This window comes from Balaenoptera acutorostrata, chromosome 1 (genome assembly GCF_949987535.1).
Source record: "Balaenoptera acutorostrata chromosome 1, mBalAcu1.1, whole genome shotgun sequence".
Taxonomy (NCBI): Eukaryota; Metazoa; Chordata; class Mammalia; order Artiodactyla; family Balaenopteridae; genus Balaenoptera; species Balaenoptera acutorostrata.
Window position 1 is genome coordinate 72,199,763 of NC_080064.1, and position 20,593 is coordinate 72,220,355.

The following is a 20,593-nucleotide window of genomic DNA, read 5'->3' on the forward strand; positions in this document are numbered from 1 at the left end:
ATCCTTTACCAAGTCATTTACGTTGAGATGTGAAGGGCTTTGGTGTTCCCAACTTAAAAACAAAACAAAACAAAACAAAACAGCAGGTAGCAATCACAGTACAGATCCTGGGAGTAATTCTTCTCCTGCAATTGCTTTGCCCTCTAATCGTCCGGACACAGAAAGACAGAGCGGTATTGAAGTGTAAAACATTATCTCAAATGTAACCTAAAGTGAGATATGTGATTGTACAGCACATGTTTGTTGAGTATTAATATATTTACCTGTATATATCCTTATGGTGATACAGGTCATTTAAAAGTCAGTTCAGACACAGTTTAAAAATTTATACAATATAAATTATATTGTATACTGTCCTTTTAAGGAGTAACAAAAAGTACCTATTGATATTCCTAGAAAGCATAGTTTTGCATTTCCAGCTTTTCTGAATTGAAATCATGTAACTTAGTAGTATTAAATAAGTGTACATTTTTAATAATTTTCAATGAAGGAAAAAAACATATTATGGAAGATAAAACTTCCTACTTCTGTATTTCTATAGAATGTCTTGCCTACAGGCACTAGAGTTATTATATCTATGAGAAAAGTGCTTGTAAGTAATGAGCAGTGGGAAACCATTAGTATGCCTGAAATGGTTTAATGAAAGCTTGGATCATGACACGTCAGGAGCTGTTCTTATCATTTGGACAGCTCCATCTGCATCGTTAATAATTAATTCAGTTCAGTAAGAGTTCAGCTCACACACTCACTTAGAAGTCTTCCTCAGAGAACACCTCTCTGGCCGCTAGTCCCAGGGAGAAATAGGTTTCTGCTTGGCTAACAGCAAAGATCTGGAGATACAAGTGCAGTTTTAGAGTTGCATTTGCCAGGTAGCAAAAGCTCTAGGGAGGACAAAAAGGGTCAGAACATGTGCAGTTCAGTTAGGTTACTTCAGAGTGGTGTTTCTGTTCTTCTGTCTTATCATATCCATGTCAGGACGGCAAGCTTTGGAATGAATTTTAAGCTGCTAAGCTCAAATGGATATGATTCATTTGAGCAGGTCGATTACTATAAAACAAACTGTGCACTCCTATAATCTATGGTACCTTTTTCTTTCTTTAAACTCTTTGTATTTTCATGTTCATCAATATGGGTGAGGATTAGCTAAGCCATATCATCAAGTAGTGATGAATTTTATCAGCAACTTACACTGGTAGATTATTTAAACAGTAATTTATGAAATTATTTTTTGGGATAGATAGAAGAGTATTATTTGTTATTGAAAGAGAAAGAATGCCCCATTTAGTGATTTAACTCTTTTTAGCCGAATAGGAAAATTCTTTTCTTTTTAATTTGGTCTCACTCTTTCACATAGAATTCTATTAAGAGGTACCCATCTACCTATTTACCTGTATACACACACACACACACACACACACACACACACACACACACACACACACACACACACACACACACAGAAGAGTTAAAATCTGATTAATTCCTGGATGAGTTGCCTCTTCAAACTTAATCTTCAGTATAGGCATTTAGGCTGGTGAGTTGACATACAACATGTAACACAATCCTATTAACTTGTACTTACTAGAGGCTTCTACATGAATGATTAATGACATATATACCAGCTGTAGACAATCTTTATGTACATAGCTGTAACTCCATCTTTTTCCTTTCTCATTGATGCATAGCACCTTTCAACCTATCCCAAAATACTCTGTTTAAATTTAGTAACATTTATGTTGGAAAGAAAAAACAAAAAACAAGAGGGCAAAAAATGGTTGCATTGGAATTGAAGGGAAAAGAACAGCAGTTGGGTGGTGGAGACAATTCTTCTCACCCTTTTTGCCTGCCTTCCAGTGAGAAATAGGGAGAATTCTGCATTGATGGTTGTGATTTCTTTATTTTTTAAATGCATACCAAATGCAGAAAAATAAATTGGGAAGAAATAAAAGTGAGGAGAAAGAAATTGCTTACTTTAACCAGAACAAAAAAAGAAGCACAGAAGTATATGGCTAGAAAGAGCCATTTATGTCATAGGGAAAACGATAAGAAGAAAGAACTCAGTACATCATTTGAAACTAAGGTTTTCAGTCTTCAGGTGACTATTTTGGACAATAGATTTTATCAAAGATTTTTTTTTGCCCCCTCTATTTCTTGTTCTGATTCCCATGGTTACATTTTAAGAGAATAAGAGTAGAAGAGAAAAGAAGAAAATCTATTGAAATGTTGTATTATACAAAATTATAACTCTTATTAGAGTGTATTGCCTCCTGAAAAAGATCATAGGAACGGTATTTATCCATGAAACTAAAAATTAGCATTTACATTTTTAGACACTGGAGAAAATCAGAGAACTTTAAAACCACAGTTTAAAGAATTTGTTAACACTTCAGTAAGTGTTCTATTTAATTCCAGAAAATATTTCACTCACATATGTTTTGGTGGCAATGTATTAAAATGTTCAATACCTAAATAATAGACATTTTTTCGGTAAATTTTTTTAATGTGGAGTTGAGGAAAAAAAATATCTCACGCTTAGCAGTTTTTGCTCTTACGCTGTGATTCACAATAAGTCTTGCATGCCTTTTTTCATAATTACTTTGTCTTACAATGATGTTATTTTCTCCTATTAAAGATACCATTGCCTCAGTAATTATATATCGTCGTCGTATTTCAAAGACTAAATTAGTGTTGGGTTTAACTAAATTTCTTGGCAACTTAACCATTAGTGTGTTGGGTAAATTTTTATTTTCAGTTTCTGTAAATTGGAGAATTCAGACACTTGTGAAACAATCTGACTGCAAGAGTCCTTCTGTGGTTTTATGATTATTTTTCTAGGATTTTAAGTTGTTTTTAAAGAGACTCACTTTTCAAACATCTTCTTGAAACATTTGATTTTAAATATGCTAGAAACAATAGCTTTCTTTCCCCACTCGGGTTTTAGGGGTTTGTGTGATGTTTAGCTGTGTATGAATATAACTAGCACAGACAGGATTAAGAAAACACAAATAACTGTTCAAAGTACAATTTGGCTAGTGGGAATAGAAGTGTGTGGATGTTTTAGCTATTTGCTGATTATGGGATGGTAGCGTTTTGCAAAGGAAATGGAGAATTGGTTATTATGGCAAGCCCATCAAGTAGAAATCATTTGAAGAGCACACTTTCATATGTCATTTAGGATTTCTTTGATAGTGTGCTCTATGTATTAATTAATTTAATATTATATCTTCAACTCATTGATCATCTCTGATTGAGTGGTAAATTAGATTACTCTTTATAGAAGTGGAACCTTTTTTTAAAAAATACGAAACTAGTATATCTTTGGTTTGTTAGAAGACTCCTAATTTTCTCAACCAGAATAAACTGGTTAATTTTGTTGACAAGACTGGGCCATGGAGCCAGAAGACAGTATATTGAATCTCAGCATTGACATTATAGTAGCTAAGTAGTCTTTGGCAAGGTAATTAACATCACAGATTTGTAAAATGGTTATCCAAGTGCTACCTACTACCTCTGGAGATAGGATTATACGTTGTGGGTGGGGTATTTTTTTTCCCTGTAATTTTCTGAACTTTATGTCTTTTGACTATATTATCTTTGTAGCTAGGAAGAAACACTGAACACATGTATAACATTAAAAACTTCAGTAGTGTGAGGAGAGATGCATCTAACAGTCTGTTTTTTAAGGATTAAATGAAATATGTTTTCTGTGGCATTTTCAAGTTGGTTAGTTTTGTCTTAACAAGAAACAAATGTCTTTGTATCATATTTAAGCTTTAATTCTATTTTTACATAGGTACACTTCATTTTCATTTCAATTTTATTGGAAAATGAGCTAGTTCTTAAATAACTGATTTTTTTTTTTTTTTGGCCTGGTTTTTCTTCATTGAAAAATATGTTTGGATGGATGTAACCCCCACGAGTTCACATTTTGTACTCATTTTCTTTTTATAGCATAATACTTGATACATCCACATTTTTTTCACATTCACATTCTTTACTTTCCTTGTGGTTTAGACATTGTGGTGGGTAATAACTTTTTTTCTTTCCTTGAATGTACTACTACCACTACTATTATTTTATTCCTGAGGGGATAAGTAATATGCTTAGAAAATAATGAGCTCCAAATTGTGGCCCTTTGGTGCTTCAGAAAATTATTTAACAAAAGGTGTTGGGGTAGAGGGCAACCCTAGGTCAGGAAGTTTGTAATAAAAGAAATGAACAGTTTTATCAGGACATTCAAAAAGAAGGGTCAGGAGGTTTAAAAGATTTTGATTATGAATCTGTTAAGGCAGCCATTCTTACCTAAGAGTTGTAACTACTTTGTTTCCTTATATGGGTTTTGGTTGGTTTGTTTGTTTTTAGGATTATTTGGAGTACTTGTTTTTAACCATTCCTGTTGTCCTAGTTAAGGCTTACTGTTATATAAAATAAAAAGTAAAAGCACTACTGATTTTGCCTTTAAAAAAATTAGAGATAAACTGTACCATGCTTCTTTAAAATCAAATTAAGTATTCATTGTACTATCACAAAGATCTCCCTAATTTCTCAAAGGCAAAAATTTGTGTCTTATCCCTATACAATAAGCACATTCTTGTGTGGAGCAGTAAGGTCAATAAATATTTGTTGAATGAAATGAATCATATTGTAATATTCCTGAAAATGTAAGCCTTTATTTATGTATGACCAACTGGACTTTATAATCTTCAGAATATAAAGCTAGACATTTTTTTAACCAATTTATTTACTTTTTCTCTAGACAAGTATTTTAAGAAATTAATTTTTAAGTACTTTTTTAAGCAAAGAGCTTCTTTTGTCTTCAAGTAATTAATGGAATGCTGTCTGCCAGCACTTGCAAATTATGCCTATTTTAGTCCTTAAGAGGAAATTCTACATCTAAGAGAAATAACAAGGCACAGTAGACAAAATGACTGATACACAGCTTAAAACCTTTGCTCTGTTCCTTAAACTCGTTAGGAAGGACTTGGAAATTTTCTTTATTGCCTTACATCATTTTTCCTAGTTATAAAATCAGAAGTGGTGATGAATGAGTAAAATAATGTTATCATTTTATCAGATGGTATTGTGACTCAGTAAAAATAATCACGTTACTGTAACAAAGTTATGTCGATTGTTTACTACCAAGGAATTGCTTTCGTCTCTACGTATAAACGGGTCCTTTTCTGAATATACCCTTTGTGCCTTCACTAAATCACTTAATCCTCACAAAATAACTTCATTTTGTCTTTTTTAAAGTAATAATCTGAAGTAAATAAAATGTCAAAAAATCCAGGAGCAATTTAGCATAGTTTTATTTTTAGAGCATAAAAATGGAACTGCCTTCACTCCATCCAGCATTCTGCCAGGCTTCTGTAGACGCAAATGCAAATTACAAACCTTTAACTTTCCTCAGTCAAAGCAACTCTTTTCTTCTGAGTTCTCTCAAGTTGACCTGCCAGACTGTCCTTCCATGTCAGGTTCTATCTTCCCCAGTTGGCATTTGTTGCACCTACATTCTTTGTACAACTTGAGTGTTTAGAGGGACTCAAAACAGCCTTTGGAATTTACCTACTTCCATACAGTATAGAGACATCAGGAAGAAAGAAATGATGGTCTTTAACACTTAAATAGCAAATACATTTATATATTTTAAAGTTTATCTTACTTTATATAACCAGCTAACATTTTTCATATATTTTATCTCATTTGATCTTCACCATTACCTTACAAAAAGAGTATGCAAATGTTATTTTTCCTCATTTAATCAGTCAAAATCAAGAACTAGACTCTCAACTAAGTCTTAGGGTCCCAAATTCAGGGATCTTTCCATTATAAGCTGCATGATGTAAATGCCCCTTCTAAGGAATTCACTTCTATGTTTTCATTAGATGGTTTTTAGGCCCTGGAGTACTTCTAGCTAAAGAAACTAATTTAGGCTGTCTAATTTATTTAATCATCACCACATGATACTGATTTAATGAGGTTTCAATTTCATGTCAAATGATCTATTAAAAAATCGATCATACGTAGCCAGAGTATTTTTTTATTTAGACTCAACTTGATCATTGCATAAATAAACTAGAATTGAATCAGTGAATACCATATACTTGTGTTATTCATATTTAACTGCATTAACCCATTAAATATATTGGCAAAAATGTATTAATTTTTACTGTTTGTCGTAGTGATCTAATTCTTTATTTGTTGTAACAGCTAAATATTATCTTCCTGGTGATCACATTGTGCAAAATGGTGAAGCACTCAAACACATTGAAACCAGATTCTAGCAGGTTGGAAAACATTAAGTAAGTATTTCGTATTTTAATTTTACTGCTTGACAAACTAAGTGAAAGGTATTCTCCACAGGGAATACATGAATACCATCTTTCACCTGTAGAAATTATTCAGAATGAAGTTTTACTGATCAAGGTTGAGTCTCACTGTTACCATGTCACAGACATTGGTCAAAAATTAGGTAATAATTTCTGTCTTGATCTAAAGCCAGGAAATTGTTTCAGTGGCGTTGTGGAAATTCCATATCACTGTAGCAATTTCATTTGAATTTAAAATGCAATTCAATATGATGTTCCTGTTTGCATGACTGATATGATTATATTAAGTTTGTTTTGTTAAATGACTTTTTGATTTATTAAGGATTCTGAGCAGTTTCTACTTCTAATCCTGTTTTCCTAAGAGAATTTACTCCATTACTATTGTTAACTTGGAGATTGTCTGTTGTTTTCATGATAATTAAATAAATGTTTACTTTATTTCAGTGTTGAAAAAAACTGCAATATCCTATCAATGGAAAAAATGTTATCTAATTAACAAAAAATTGATAGCTGTTGATTCATTGTCATCTTATAAAATCATTTTCAGAGTAATTTTTTTAAATGTGAGTTAATTTAAAATTTGAGGAGGTATTGTTCAAGTTGGTTATAATGGGATGCGGAAAATATTTTTAATGTTAAAAATGGCAGATCTATAGTAAGGGTAATTTTTTTTAAATTAGATAAAGTTTTAGATAGGTTAGTGCCAGCTTCATTGCATGTTGCATGGTAAGAGAGAGAGCTAATCTTTAGCATCTCTCTCTTTTCTTCCTTTTCCTCTTTCTGTCTTCTCATCTACACCAGTAATTACCGTGTTTGTGATGGCTACTATAATACGGACTTACCTGGGTAAGGTAGAACCCTACATTAACAAATTTATGGCATGATTTATATTTTTTACAAATCCGTCAATATCATGAATTGCCCTTAATTTTTATAATTATTTTGGAATATCTTATTTGCTAGAATATTTTAAACTATAATATGCCTTTATTTTTTAATTGCTTGCCTCTGCATTTTGACTTTCTTAATTTTGACTAATTTTATAAAATATATAAATGCTTTCTTATTACTTTCTATTTTAATTCTGTCTAATAATTTTGTTTCTCTTTTCTGCTTATAATGCTTTCTAGCTATGAAGATAATAAGCCATTTATCAAGTAAGATCATTAGTTAGACATGGAATGCACTGACTTTAAATCCTCTCATTCTGTCCTATTTTCTACAGTTCCTTTCTCCTTAAGCTATTCATGATGAAATCTCTCCCAAATTATTTTATTTTGAAGTTGTTCTCATGTTTTTGTCTCATTTCAGCTAGGCTTCTTCATGCTTTAGTTATAAAACCTTAGGTTCACCTAAGATTAGTTTCTTAGAATCTGAAGTTTAGGTGTTAAGTGATTATCTGCCATTTAACCTTTCTGTATGTGTCATATTATTCAGTGTCTTGAGTGCACCACAGGAATAAAAATATAGGAGTAAACTAATTAAGGACTCCTTAATTTCTTTTATCAAAATGCACATAAAAGACAATAAAGTCACGGGGGATGTTTTACACCTTGTATTTTAATATAGTTTTCATACCTTGTTTATTCTGAGTAAGAAAAGGTCATACCTGCTGTTGCTGTTTTCACTGGAGACTGCAGTACTAAATGCTATTGTTCTTTCTTTAATCAATGAAAGGTTAAAGCCAAAATGCTGTTGAATTTGAATGTGAACATAAAGTCAACTGCTACTACTGATATGTTAATATTTAAGTGTGATGTGTGTTGTTCTCTCATTGAACCTGTTAATGAAATGCACTTTATTTTTTCAGGTCTTGGGTGCTTGGTGCTTTCGCTCTTCTGTGTCTTCTTGGCCTAACCTGGTCATTTGGGTTGCTTTTTATTAATGAGGAGACTATTGTGATGGCTTATCTCTTCACCATCTTTAATGCTTTCCAGGGAGTGTTCATTTTCATCTTTCACTGTGCTCTCCAAAAGAAAGTAAGTGAAAACACTTAGAGGCTCTGCTTAACTTGTTCTCTGATTTGAAAATAATGCATATAATAGGGAAGGTTTTAAGTTACAACTGGAATATTATTAATAGCATTATATTTTAATCATAAATTAATTGTAATGAAAGTCAGGAAGCTCAGGCTTCACATGTAAAATGTGTCAATACCAATCATCTCTTGAATGTCAATTTGGGAATATTATAAACTAGATACTTATGTTAAGATTTCTTCTTTGGAGTCTACAAAAATGCTTTGTGCAAAGGGTATACAAGAAAAATAAAAAGTTAAATAATCTTGTTCTTTGCTCAGTAAAAGGAATGCAGTGGTTCAAAACAAAATTGAGTATAAGGATAAATGGTCTAAATTTTAAAAGCACAAGATATACAAAAAAATGAATATCAATGTTGTCTTTTGAGTAGTTTTGAAAGATCTTAAAACCCAGCAATTTCATATCTCATATCTTATTATTTTGTCCTGATTTAATGTTAAGTGGAGTCAGCAAAACTGATTCAAAAATTAAAGTTGAAGGTGAAAAATTTTAATCTATTACAAGAAGATGTTAAACCTAAGAGAATAGCTTAGCTACCATTTAAGTTTAAAATGTCTATGCCTATCACCAGGTATCATCCTTTCCCTGTCTGCATATCTAATGTAGTCTTTTTATTCCGTTATTCCTAGTTGGTCACTAAACTGAACAGAGAAATAGAGTTGTGAAAGTGAAAACTATTATGTTTTCAGTCCTGACAAGATGATAGTGTTGTTACTTCCATCAGTTCTGAATAAGCTATAATTGTGAGATAATGACAGTGGAATGTGCAATACTGACAAATATAATGTACATTCACAGCAATATAGGCATTAGGCAAAACCAACACCGGAGGGTATTATTTGGATAAAATACCATTTTGATTGCCGTTGTCTTGGTTATATAGGATTTCAGAGCAGTTAATAGCCATTAAGTGTGCCGAAATTTTTTGTGAGGTATCATGTATTATTTAATAACACTGAACCTTAACTTTCTAAACACTATACAGGTATAACCTTGTAATTACTTTGGTTTTTATATATTTTCTGCATAGATGAGCATTTTATATACATGCAGATAATCACATATTCATACCTTCTGTCAAATGTTTTTGACAAAGCATAAACTTAGCAGAAAAAAGATGAGGTCATCATTATTTCCTCATAGAGTTTGTATATTAATTTTACAGAGATATTGCTATGCTTTTTAATTAACAATTACATTTTAAAATCATTGTGTTACATTTCTCTTGAACAAGTTCTACTTAGTCTTGGATATGTCCTATTGGGTGCTGCCAGGATGAATTGTTAAGAATATAAGATGATTTAGTTAAAATCATGGTTCTAACTGCTTGAGTGAGCATATTTAGGCAGAGAAAATGCTTTGAAAATTCAACCCCATTGTTATTTGTTCTAATAGATACAATTAAATAAAGCTAAGAGGATGAAAATTCAAGTGCACTTAGATTTAAAAGGTCATTAGTGACTTTAATTCTCTAATTTCCCAAGGAATAAGTGTCAAAGTTTTGGCCTTTGCAGGCAGATATTGAGCATAGAAATGGGGGGGGGCGGGGAGGGGGAAGCCTTTGAGTGTTTTTTGTAACCTACTAGAAAAAATAATTTCTTATGCAGCCTCTCCTTCTTCTGTCTTGTAATTTCAAAGTCTGGCTCTTAGCCTCAATGAAACCTGTTTCTATGCCAGTAAAGCTACACAGAATCCAGAACTCTCCCCCACTCCTCCCAATTCTTGACCACCTAAGTGGGGCCCTATCGTTTGGACCTCACTTTTTAAAGTTTCAACTTTCTTTTAGGCCTGACAACTTTTCTATCTATTCATATGTCCAAGCTTCAGGGGAAAAGGGAAATTACATGGGTAACTCATTAATGTGAATGGAAATTGCTTAAATAGTTCCCTTGTGTGCTAATAAAGTGAATAGGCATGTTAGACTCTCTACACTAAATGTTAGAGCTAGACACATCAGAAAATGAAGAAAACATTCCATCCTAATTAATGGCATATGTATCAAAGGACTTTTTTTCCTTTATTCTTGTGCCAAAGTAGTCTTTCATTATAAAGAGGTCACCTGCAACACCATGCAATCTAGTAAAAGAAGTTTATGTACTGACCTACCTAAGAGGACACGAAGCACATAAACCTTAAATGACTGAATTACAAGTGGTTAAATGTAATTAAGCAAGGAAAATAATAAATTTTTTATCTTATTTTCTTAGCATGAAATAGAAAATTGGGTTTACTAAGGCTGTAGCTAGAATAAGGCTTTTAAGATATTACCATTGTATTAATAAATAACATTTGCATAATGAAAACAGTGTGTATAAAGCATTTCTACATTTGCTATCACCCTTTAAAGAGCCTACTAGCCAGTCTAGTGAACAGAGGTGTTTTTCTGATTACCATTTCACCAGTTTCAATTGAACTTGACTTTGTAATCTCCACAGAAAAGTGTTAGTGGGACTTCTTGTCTTGTCTGCTCATTTAATTAGAGAGAGAGAGAGGAGCAAGTATATTTATATTAATCCCTTGGTCTTGTGGTTATTTAATGCAGGTACGAAAAGAATATGGCAAGTGCTTCAGACACTCTTATTGCTGCGGCGGCCTCCCAACTGAAAGCCCTCACAGTTCAGTGAAGGCGTCCACCACCCGAACCAGTGCTCGGTATTCCTCTGGCACACAGGTAACAAAGAGTTTGACAGCATCTTTAATTAATCTTCTTTATGGAAAGCCTTCTGAGACATGTGCTTTTCAGATGTACTAATTGTCTCCTCATTATAATGATCTAGGTTAGCAAATACTTGCCTTCTTAGTATTTTGGTTTTAATTTCTTCCTAAGTATTTCTTCAAGGTGTTTCTTTAAGTGTAAACATCCTTTTTTGAGAGGTATACTTTTTTAAGAAGTATGTCATAATCATTAGATATCCTAAGCTCACATAGCACAGGACTCAGTAGGCATTCAGTAAACATTTGTTGACTAACTAGCCATCTCCACTTTAAAAAAAGACAATAAGTGAACACTCTTTTTAAGATTGGAAAATTAAATACTCCTTAGTAGAGAAGCAACAGAGGAATATAGACTTCCTTAGTTCTAGAACAGAATCAACACACATTTTTTTTAAAAAAGGTCAAAAGATAATTCTGCACAGATTGTTTAGGGTACATCTTTGTGTGTCTTTAATGTAAGGTAAGCTTGGGAAAACTAACATAACATATGTCTTGCTATTTTATGTTAATAGAGTCGTATAAGAAGGATGTGGAATGACACTGTGAGAAAACAATCTGAATCTTCTTTTATCTCAGGTGACATCAATAGCACTTCAACACTTAATCAAGGTCAGTTACTAGGAAAATTTGAGTTTACAATTTAAATTTTGTGCCTTTTGCCAATTTGCAATAATTCTAGAGAAAATGCTGGATTTTCCTCTCAAATCGGTTTATATCACAACCTCTTAAACCTGTTGAGTCATCTTTTATCCTTTATTAAAGTACATATAAATTCTTTTTATTCAATAATGTAATGCAAAATTATGATTTCAAATACCACGTTAACAGAGTGAGGCTGGAAAAAGTAATTTCTGAGAGCATGCTTTGCCTCAGATTAAAAGGTTTTCCTAGTGAATACAGATTTATTCTTTCTAAACGTACATTTATGAAAGTTTTCTTCTTAAAACATTAGTATAATTAGAATAACTACTATTCACATTAAACAGTGCCAGTTTTGCAGTGAAAATTCTTATTTGTAAAATTCTTCTGTTTTTACGTTTCTTTCAAAAAGTAAAAAGTAAATGTCAAAACATTTATACTAATTCTTCATAAACAAATAATTAAACTACATGAGAATTTACAAAGTAATTTTTATATTTGAATTGTTATTATTTAATGTATCTACAATCATAGCCTTAAACTTATCACATAATCGATATAATTCCAACTTAAAATAATATGGCAAATAAAATAATTTAGCCAGATAAGGGCACAAGTACATGTACAGACACATATTCCTGAGTACAAGTTTAGTAAATTTCAATTTATTTTGAAAAAAATCATATATTATTGGATATATTCTTGGAAAGGTAATTTATCCAGGTAATTTCAGTTTTGATGTACTGTTTTATAATATAATATGTTACATTTTATCACAATGTAGTATGAAAGCCATTTTTCATTGTTGACATTGTTCTGATGAGATTCTGGTTTAAAATGAAAAAAAGCACATGTATGGCATCAAAACCAACTTGAATTTTAAAATATTTTTAGCCAAATTACATTAGCTATGCAAAACGCATGTTTGATAAGTACTGAAAGGTTTGTAATTTGTCAATTAGAATGAGTGAAATGTGTGTTTATTCCATTGCTCTGATGTTTTACCTAATTCTGTTAAGATGACTATCAAAAAGGAAATGAATTATTCAGTGATTCATTTTTGAAACCTGGCAAATAAGATTACAGAAGGAGAATTCTTGTTGTATAGAATTTGTGAATGGTCTAATAATTTATTATACACAGTCTCTTTTTTCCCCTCAGCATGTGTGCTCTTGCATTTACTAAGAGAAGCTTGGTGCAATGTGTCATACTTTTTACCTGTTTGTGAAAGTTGTTTTTCCTCCTGCTTGTATCAGAGTTGGTATTAACACCAATGTTTTCATGAGGGATAATCCCACACCTGTAAATTCTGAAAGTTTGAGATTCCCTCTTCTGGGCCTCAGTGGTTAGGTTTTTAATATTAAGCAGTAACATCTTGAAACATAATGTTGATCTCTGTGCATTTAATTGCCATTTTTGTTTAACAGTGATTTTGTATAAATTAGTAAATGTCATCCTCAGCAGGTGTTTACTTGGGGGACTTAGAAAGCACCTGTGAATTGCTGAAATTTAACTTCCCTCTTCCCTTTCTCCTTCAAATTAGTAGTTCAAATACAGTCAGAAAATTTCAGCAGATTTTCCATTGCCAACTTATCCACTACCCTTGATGAATACGAAAAGTACTTTACTGCAACTGCAACACTAAAATAAGAGAACTGATGTATTTTTTTCTGTTTCTTTGCTTTAGGAATGACTGGCAATTACCTACTAACAAACCCTCTTCTTCGACCCCACGGCACTAACAACCCCTATAACACATTGCTCGCTGAAACAGTTGTATGTAATGCCCCTTCAGCTCCTGTGTTTAACTCACCAGGTGTGCTTATACTTACAAATACAACTACTTTTCTTTGCTGCTAAACAGAACTCTGATCTTTGCCCTCTTTCTAGAACACTCAAGTTGCCATATACTTACTATTACATCCTTAATTTCTCAGTTAAAAAGCATTATGGTATTGCCCATGCCAGGCTTCTAAAACTGCACTATATTATAGTAAAAATTCAGTCATGATAGTATTTACCAATAATTATCCATGTTTTTGACACAGGTGGCATAAATCTTAATATATTATTACAGGACTGACATCACATGGTCTGAGAGCCCATCTTCAAGATTTATATCATTTAGAGGTATCCTATCTATGTAATATACTATTCAGTTGACTCTAAAGCTTGCTGACGGAGTTTGCTTCTGGCATGACTTAGCTAATAATTTGGATGCCTAGGTATAGAAAACTACATCCAGCATTATCAATGTAGCCAAACTATAGTATAGTGCAGCTTTATGGTAGTTTTTCTTTCTTCTTAAAAAACTTTAAGAATAAAGTTAATATTAGTCAGTTTATACCTATAGTTTTTTATTGGGGGAGGGGGAGAGATTGTCACTAACCCATCCTGTATTTTACTGTATTTTCTAATAGCTTATTTATTTAAAAAAATATATATATATTTAATATTAACAGAATTCTCAAGAGTTTGGTGAAAGTTATTGCATAATTACAGTTAGCATATAATCTTTATTTGTGATTGATATTTGCCACTAAATTAAACACAGAACTTCGTTTCCGTTTTGTTTTTTTTTTCTTGACATTCTTTTTTAACGTAACTGCAGCTTCTCTTTTCATTCTCTTGTTTTTCTTACTTTCCTTATGCTTTCCTCTAGCAACCTACAGAGAGACAAGTATGGGAGTAAAACTTAACTTTGCCTATCAAATGTAAATTTTTTCAGCATGATTTTTAACCGGCACAATTAAAACATAACTAGCAGTCATGAAGTAGACTCAGCGGGCAAGTGGTTCACAATTTGCAACTCAAATGTTTCCAAATTCAAACAGTACATCTATACGTACTGCCTTTTGTCAGTAATAGAGGTCTGTAGCAAATGCTGTCCATACTTAAGTACATGCAATGCTGAAATAATTTGCTCTTTAAAGCCTGAGGTACCGTCAACCAGAATGCTTAATAATTGACTTATCATTTCTGCATTCCCACAGTAATCTTGCTACAGGCTGTGGAAAGTCTTCCAGTGAATTACCTGAACTTGGGCAGAAAAAGTTGCCTTTTCAAAACCAGCCAAAGATGTGCTTAAATCTGCAGTATATCATAGAAAACACCTTTTGGATGACCCAGTATATATTTTTATATTTATTAAACAACAATAAAAAGAAAAATGACGAGATCAAACCTTGACAGAGGAAACAAATGCTAGCAACTGATCCCCGTGTCACTTATAATTTAAAACATCAAATGTTTCCTAGTAGTAGATCTTCTAAAGTTTGTGGCACATATATAAATTTATAAAGCTGGAGATTTGTGTCAACGAGGCTAAAGGAAGCCGTGCAAAGAACTATCGTAACTTCATTTTGTTAAACATGCCTTGGAGCATGATACAAATCGAATTGTCAGCTTTTCAAATGTAGAAGTTGGATCAGAATTTTTTAAATAAGATGAGTCAATAATAAATATGACCCCCCATTTTCTCATTTTCTGCTAATGATAATTAATTGAGCATTTATTAGGTATTTATTGGTCATGACATTGAGTTTTCTAGGATAATCTGCAGCTTTAAGAGTGGAGTGAGCACTAAAAAGGGAAATTTCCTATTGTTTCAAAGAATTAATTTTTTTCCTAAACTCCTCCAAGCCTTGCATACAATGCAGCAGCCTCACAGTGGTCAGTCTCATTTCAATAACATCATTTCATTCTTTTTTTTTCCAGACCTATCTGTAGACAAGTGATTTTTTTCTCTAGGATTTTGAGAACGAATAACCTAACTTTCCATGGTACAGACCATTTAATTTTCTCTAAAATCTTTTTTTTTTCATCTGCCTGAGAAGCACTGTGATGTCTTAGTTTACATGTTTATGTGTCTGTAGAAAAATACAACTCTGATTCAAAGAGAGCATGTTACCATATTTTTTTCCCTCCTGAACCTCTTTTCATATCTTCAGCAGACGTATCCAATCTTTCATTCCTTTAGAAATAAAAATATATTAGCCAAGGCTGACACCCTTTTCCCATTCCACAGTTGATATTTATTCTTGGTTTAATTTCTGTGACCCATACTTAAGAAATCTCCTAACATTTCTGCGTTTAACCTCCACGCCCATGGTGTCTGTGGGCCAGTCTCGTACAGTAGACTCTGCTGGTTCATTCGGTGCTGTCACTGTGACTGATGCAGACTGCAGGGCTGCAGGCAAACTTTGACCAATAGGAGCCTGGGGCCATTGCTGTTAGAGTATTAGTACCAAATAAAAGTTCAAAATAATAAGAAATATTCAATGAAAAAGTAAAAGGCTGCTATTGCTGGTAATCTAATTTGTTGAACCCTTGCTCTGACTAAGTTGCTGAGAAGCTTAGAAATTCTTCATCATGTTACAATAAATCATTTTACTTTCTTTTATATATCAGCTACTCTTAGGCCAGATAGCCTGAGCAGACAGACATGATGTGAGTTGTCCAAAGTGAGTCATTCCACCTGCTGTCTATCGTGTTGTTGGATGGTGCTTGTGGGCCCCGGGTCCAGTCAGTATGAGAGACGGCTGTGTTTGTTTAACATAATTCTTTGTGTCTGTCCATTTTTTCATTCTTTTTTTCACTTCATCTCCAGAAAAAGGAAATGTTAGAATGTTGTTTAAAGAGTTGCTTGCGTTATGTGGGTTTATGTTGTACATTTGCCTTCAGTTTTTGTATGTGACTTATTCCTTTTTAATTTAGTGTTGTTTAGGACAAATTCTGTTAATTTTATTTTTATAAACCATAGTCTCGTACTTTAAAATGTAAATGTCACTAATGAATTGCTTTGCATTAACTATGCAAGGGCATGGAGTGAAATCTTTGTAAGAGTGTCAGAGATTTGACCAAAAATCAATTCATAACTACTGTCTCCCCGAAATTGATAAAGCAACATTCTCTATACCATCTTCCCTCCCTGGAAAACAGTATTATTCTTTCACACTTGTTCCTGTTATCTAAGGGGTTGCAACTGTTGACAGTTGGGAATGCAGGAAAGCCTGGCACTTTCCAAGTGTTAGCTTTCAAATACAACTTTGTCCTGAACGACATTAAAAAGTTTTGTACAAAAGAAGTAAAGATTCTTGAGGAAGGAATAGAGGCAGTAACCGAGCCCCTGCCTTTTCTGTTTCAGGACATTCACTGAACAATGCCAGGGATACAAGTGCCATGGATACTCTACCGCTAAATGGTAATTTCAACAACAGCTACTCACTACGCAAGGGGGACTATAATGACGGCGTGCAAGTCGTGGACTGTGGACTAAGTCTGAATGATGCCGCGTTTGAGAAAATGATCATTTCAGAATTAGTGCACAACAACCTACGGGGCAGCAGCAAGGCTCACAACCTCGAGCTCACACTACCAGTCAAGCCTGTGATTGGAGGGAGTAGCAGCGAAGATGACGCTATTGTGGCAGATGCTTCGTCTTTAATGCACAGCGACAACCCAGGGCTGGAGCTCCATCACAAAGAACTCGAGGCGCCGCTCATTCCTCAGCGGACTCACTCCCTTCTGTACCAACCCCAGAAGAAAGCGAAGCCCGAGGGGACTGACAGCTACGTCTCCCAGCTGACAGCCGAGGCCGAGGACCACCTACAGTCCCCCAACAGAGACTCTCTTTACACAAGCATGCCCAACCTTAGAGACTCTCCATATCAGGAGAGCAGCCCCGACATGGAAGAAGACCTGTCTCCATCCAGGAGGAGTGAGAACGAGGACATTTACTATAAGAGCATGCCAAACCTTGGAGCTGGCCATCAGCTTCACATGTGCTACCAGATCAGTAGGGGCAATAGTGACGGCTACATAATCCCCATTAACAAAGAAGGGTGTATTCCAGAAGGAGATGTCAGAGAAGGACAAATGCAGCTGGTGACAAGTCTTTAATAGTGCAGCTAAGGAATTCCAGCGGCCCCGTGCAAGTGTCAGTAAATAAAGACAGGCTCCGTGGCCTGATACAGCTCCCTCAGACTCTGCTTGAAGAGATGGCTCTGTTGACCTGTGGTTCTCCAGTGTAAAAAAGATGACTGAACCTTGCAGTTCTGTGAATTTTTATAAAACATACAAAAACTTTGTATATACACAGAGTATACTAAAATGAATTATTTGTTACAAAGAAAAGAGATGCCAACCAGGTATTTTAAGATTCTGCTGCTGTTTAGAGAAATTGTGAAACAAGCGAAACAACACTTTCCAGCCATTTTACTGCAGCAGTTTGTGAACTAAATTTGTAAATATGGCTGCACCATTTTTGTAGGCCTGCATTGTATTATATACAAGACGTAGGCTTTAAAATCCTGTGGGACAAATTTACTGTACCTTACTGTTCCTGACAAGACTTGGAAAAGCAGGAGAGATATTCTGCATCAGTTTGCAGTTAACTGCAAACCTTTTACATTAAGGCAAAGATTGAAAACCTGTTTAACCACTAGCAATCAAGCCACAGGCCTTATTTCATATGTTTCCTCAACTGTACAATGACCTATTCAAAAATGGCTAAAGAAATTATATTTTGTTCTATTGCTAGGGTAAAATAAATACATTTGTGTCCAACTGAAATATAATTGTCATTAAAATAATTTTAAAGAGTTTGGAGAAAATATTGTGTAAAGCTCTTGGTTGCACATATGTTATCAAATGTGTTTTCTTACACTTTGTCATTGTAAGTTCTACCCATTTTCACTTATTTTCCACTGTATACAGTGTTCTGCTTTGACAAGTTAGTCCTTATTCTTACATTTAAATTTCTTATGGCCAAAAGAACGTGTTTTATGGGGAAAAAACTCTTTGAAGCCAGTTATGCCATGCCTTGCACAAATGTGGTGAAATCTAGAAAAGATTGTTTGTCACCCCTGTTTGTTCTTGAACAGGGGGCAAAGAGGGCACTGGGCACTTCTCACAAACTTTCTAGTGAACAAAAGGTGCCTATTCTTTTTTAAAAAATAAAATAAAACATAAATATTACTCTTCCATATTCCTTCTGCCTATATTTAGTAATTAATTTATTTTATGATAAAGTTCTAGTGAAATGTAAATCGTTTCAGCAAAATTCTGCTTTTCTTTTCATCCCTTTGTGTAAACCTGTTAATAATGAACCCATCACTAATATCCAGTGTAAAGTTTAACACGGTTTGACAGTAAATAAATGTGAATTTTTTCAAGTAGCTAACGTGCACTTTTATGTATGATACGTAATTGGCTTTAACACACCGGTCCTTTGCCACCCCGCTCCCCTTGGGTATACTAGGTTCCTTCACAATATAACCCACGGATATGCAAAAGAATACAGTTCAGCTGCCTGATGGTTCTATAACCTGAAAAGAATATATTTGTATTCTAATTACCATTACCTATGCACAAAATCTGGCAGATAGGTTTCAATAGGGAAATATACTGAAAGTATTTGTGTCTGTTGCATTGCAACAGAGCCAAAACAAATAAAAATGAAAAAAAGAAGACGTGTTGGAAATCTCAAGTCAAATTTGGGCATCGTTAAAAAAAAACTGACTTTTCAGCAGTATTGAGAAGCAAATCCTAAAACATACTTTTACACTTTGAGGATTATAAGTATCCCTATAGGCAGCTGCGAATGACAATGATTGTTATCATGGAAAGGTTCAAAAATCATATAATTGAATCTCAACACGCAGATTTTCTCCTGTCTACATCATCAGCATTTATACCAAATTCTTCTAAAGCTTACTGGTTCTCTCAAGGGCTTCCACCACATTAGAAATCACTTTATTTCATGTGGACACACTTAGCCTATTTAAAAAGAGTAATAAGGAAAACATTTTAAAGTATATTTCTCTAAATGTGGATGCAGTAAGGTAGACACTATGTAATAAAATATTATCAATATTTAATAGGGTGACAATGGAGGAGTGTAATCACATATAGTTAATACCTAACAAGTTGGAAATTGACTATAAGAAATTATATTAATATTCAAACATTTAACAATCCTCTGAGAAGGGTATTCATACTTCCTTGGGTAAAATTCTGCAGGAATTTACAAAACTTTATTTACTAGAAGGGGGCATTATATAGTCAAGCATTTTCATTTTCTATTATGTTATATTTTTTGCTGTCCAACCCTGGAACTCTGCAATGTTGTGTGATCTGTACTTCCTAGTATACAGGCTAACTAGGGTTAGGCTGGTTCAGTGATGAATTGCCAAAAAAAAAAAAAGGCAACATTGATTGTTCAATTTGTAGCATTTCTTTCTCTTGAGGCTGTTCTTAAAACTGGTATGATGTGAACAAGTGCAGAAGTACCTAGTACCTAAATGGTTAATGTTCTCTTCAGAATAGGTAATTTACAAGTCTTCACATTAGAGAATACAATTTGGAAGCTATCGTTCATCTTTGCCACCGAAAGAAGAATTGCTTTTAAAACGGATTTCTTTTTAAAAACATATAAATGTCGCCTTAAATTCTATCCAGGATTCCCCCTAGTACAGATAATTTCTTAGGTTTAAAATTATTAATCTATTGACTAATGCATTACTCTATTTATTAGCCCAGTAGTTTCTCTGAGTCTGTCCAGACTTCACTTGGATTTGCCATTTCCACCTTCTTAATTGTTTCTCTTTGTAATAATCACAACCGTGACTTTTTATAAAGTCACATTATTATACCTTATCTCAGGGACAGTTAGTCAACAGGTCTATTAATAATAAGGAGTGGTTGTTTCCATTTATTTTAGATGCAGCTTGATAAATGTTAGTCCAGATTGATCTCTTTTATTTTAAAATATAGGCTTGTGTTTGTTCTATTCACCAATAGGAAAAATTATAGCTTATACATCTGTATATGTTCATCTTACAGGCTTTTAAAATCATTTATGTGGAAGAG

At 33.5% G+C, this 20,593-nt stretch overlaps 1 protein-coding gene across 11 annotated transcripts in view; it reads left to right on the forward strand.

Annotated features, from left to right (window-relative positions):
- The window catches only part of ADGRL2 (adhesion G protein-coupled receptor L2), a 180,344-nt gene extending 161,444 nt beyond the window's left edge, over window positions 1-18,900 (forward strand). For 7 of the 11 annotated variants that reach the window (XM_057545761.1, XM_007174697.3, XM_057545743.1 and 4 more), the window contains 5 exons: window positions 6,211-6,302; window positions 8,140-8,308; window positions 10,911-11,039; window positions 11,596-11,692; window positions 16,869-18,900. In XM_057545761.1, the coding sequence (XP_057401744.1) occupies window positions 6,211-6,302; window positions 8,140-8,308; window positions 10,911-11,039; window positions 11,596-11,692; window positions 16,869-17,623 (1,242 nt within the window). In that variant the 3' untranslated portion in view covers window positions 17,624-18,900. Of the gene's footprint in view, window positions 1-6,210; window positions 6,303-8,139; window positions 8,309-10,910; window positions 11,040-11,595; window positions 11,693-13,409; window positions 13,539-13,770; window positions 13,853-16,868 lie in introns of all 11 variants that reach the window. The other 4 variants (XM_057545793.1, XM_057545772.1, XM_057545782.1 and 1 more) reach the window with 4 other exon arrangements.
- The last annotated feature ends 1,693 nt before the right edge of the window (window positions 18,901-20,593 follow it).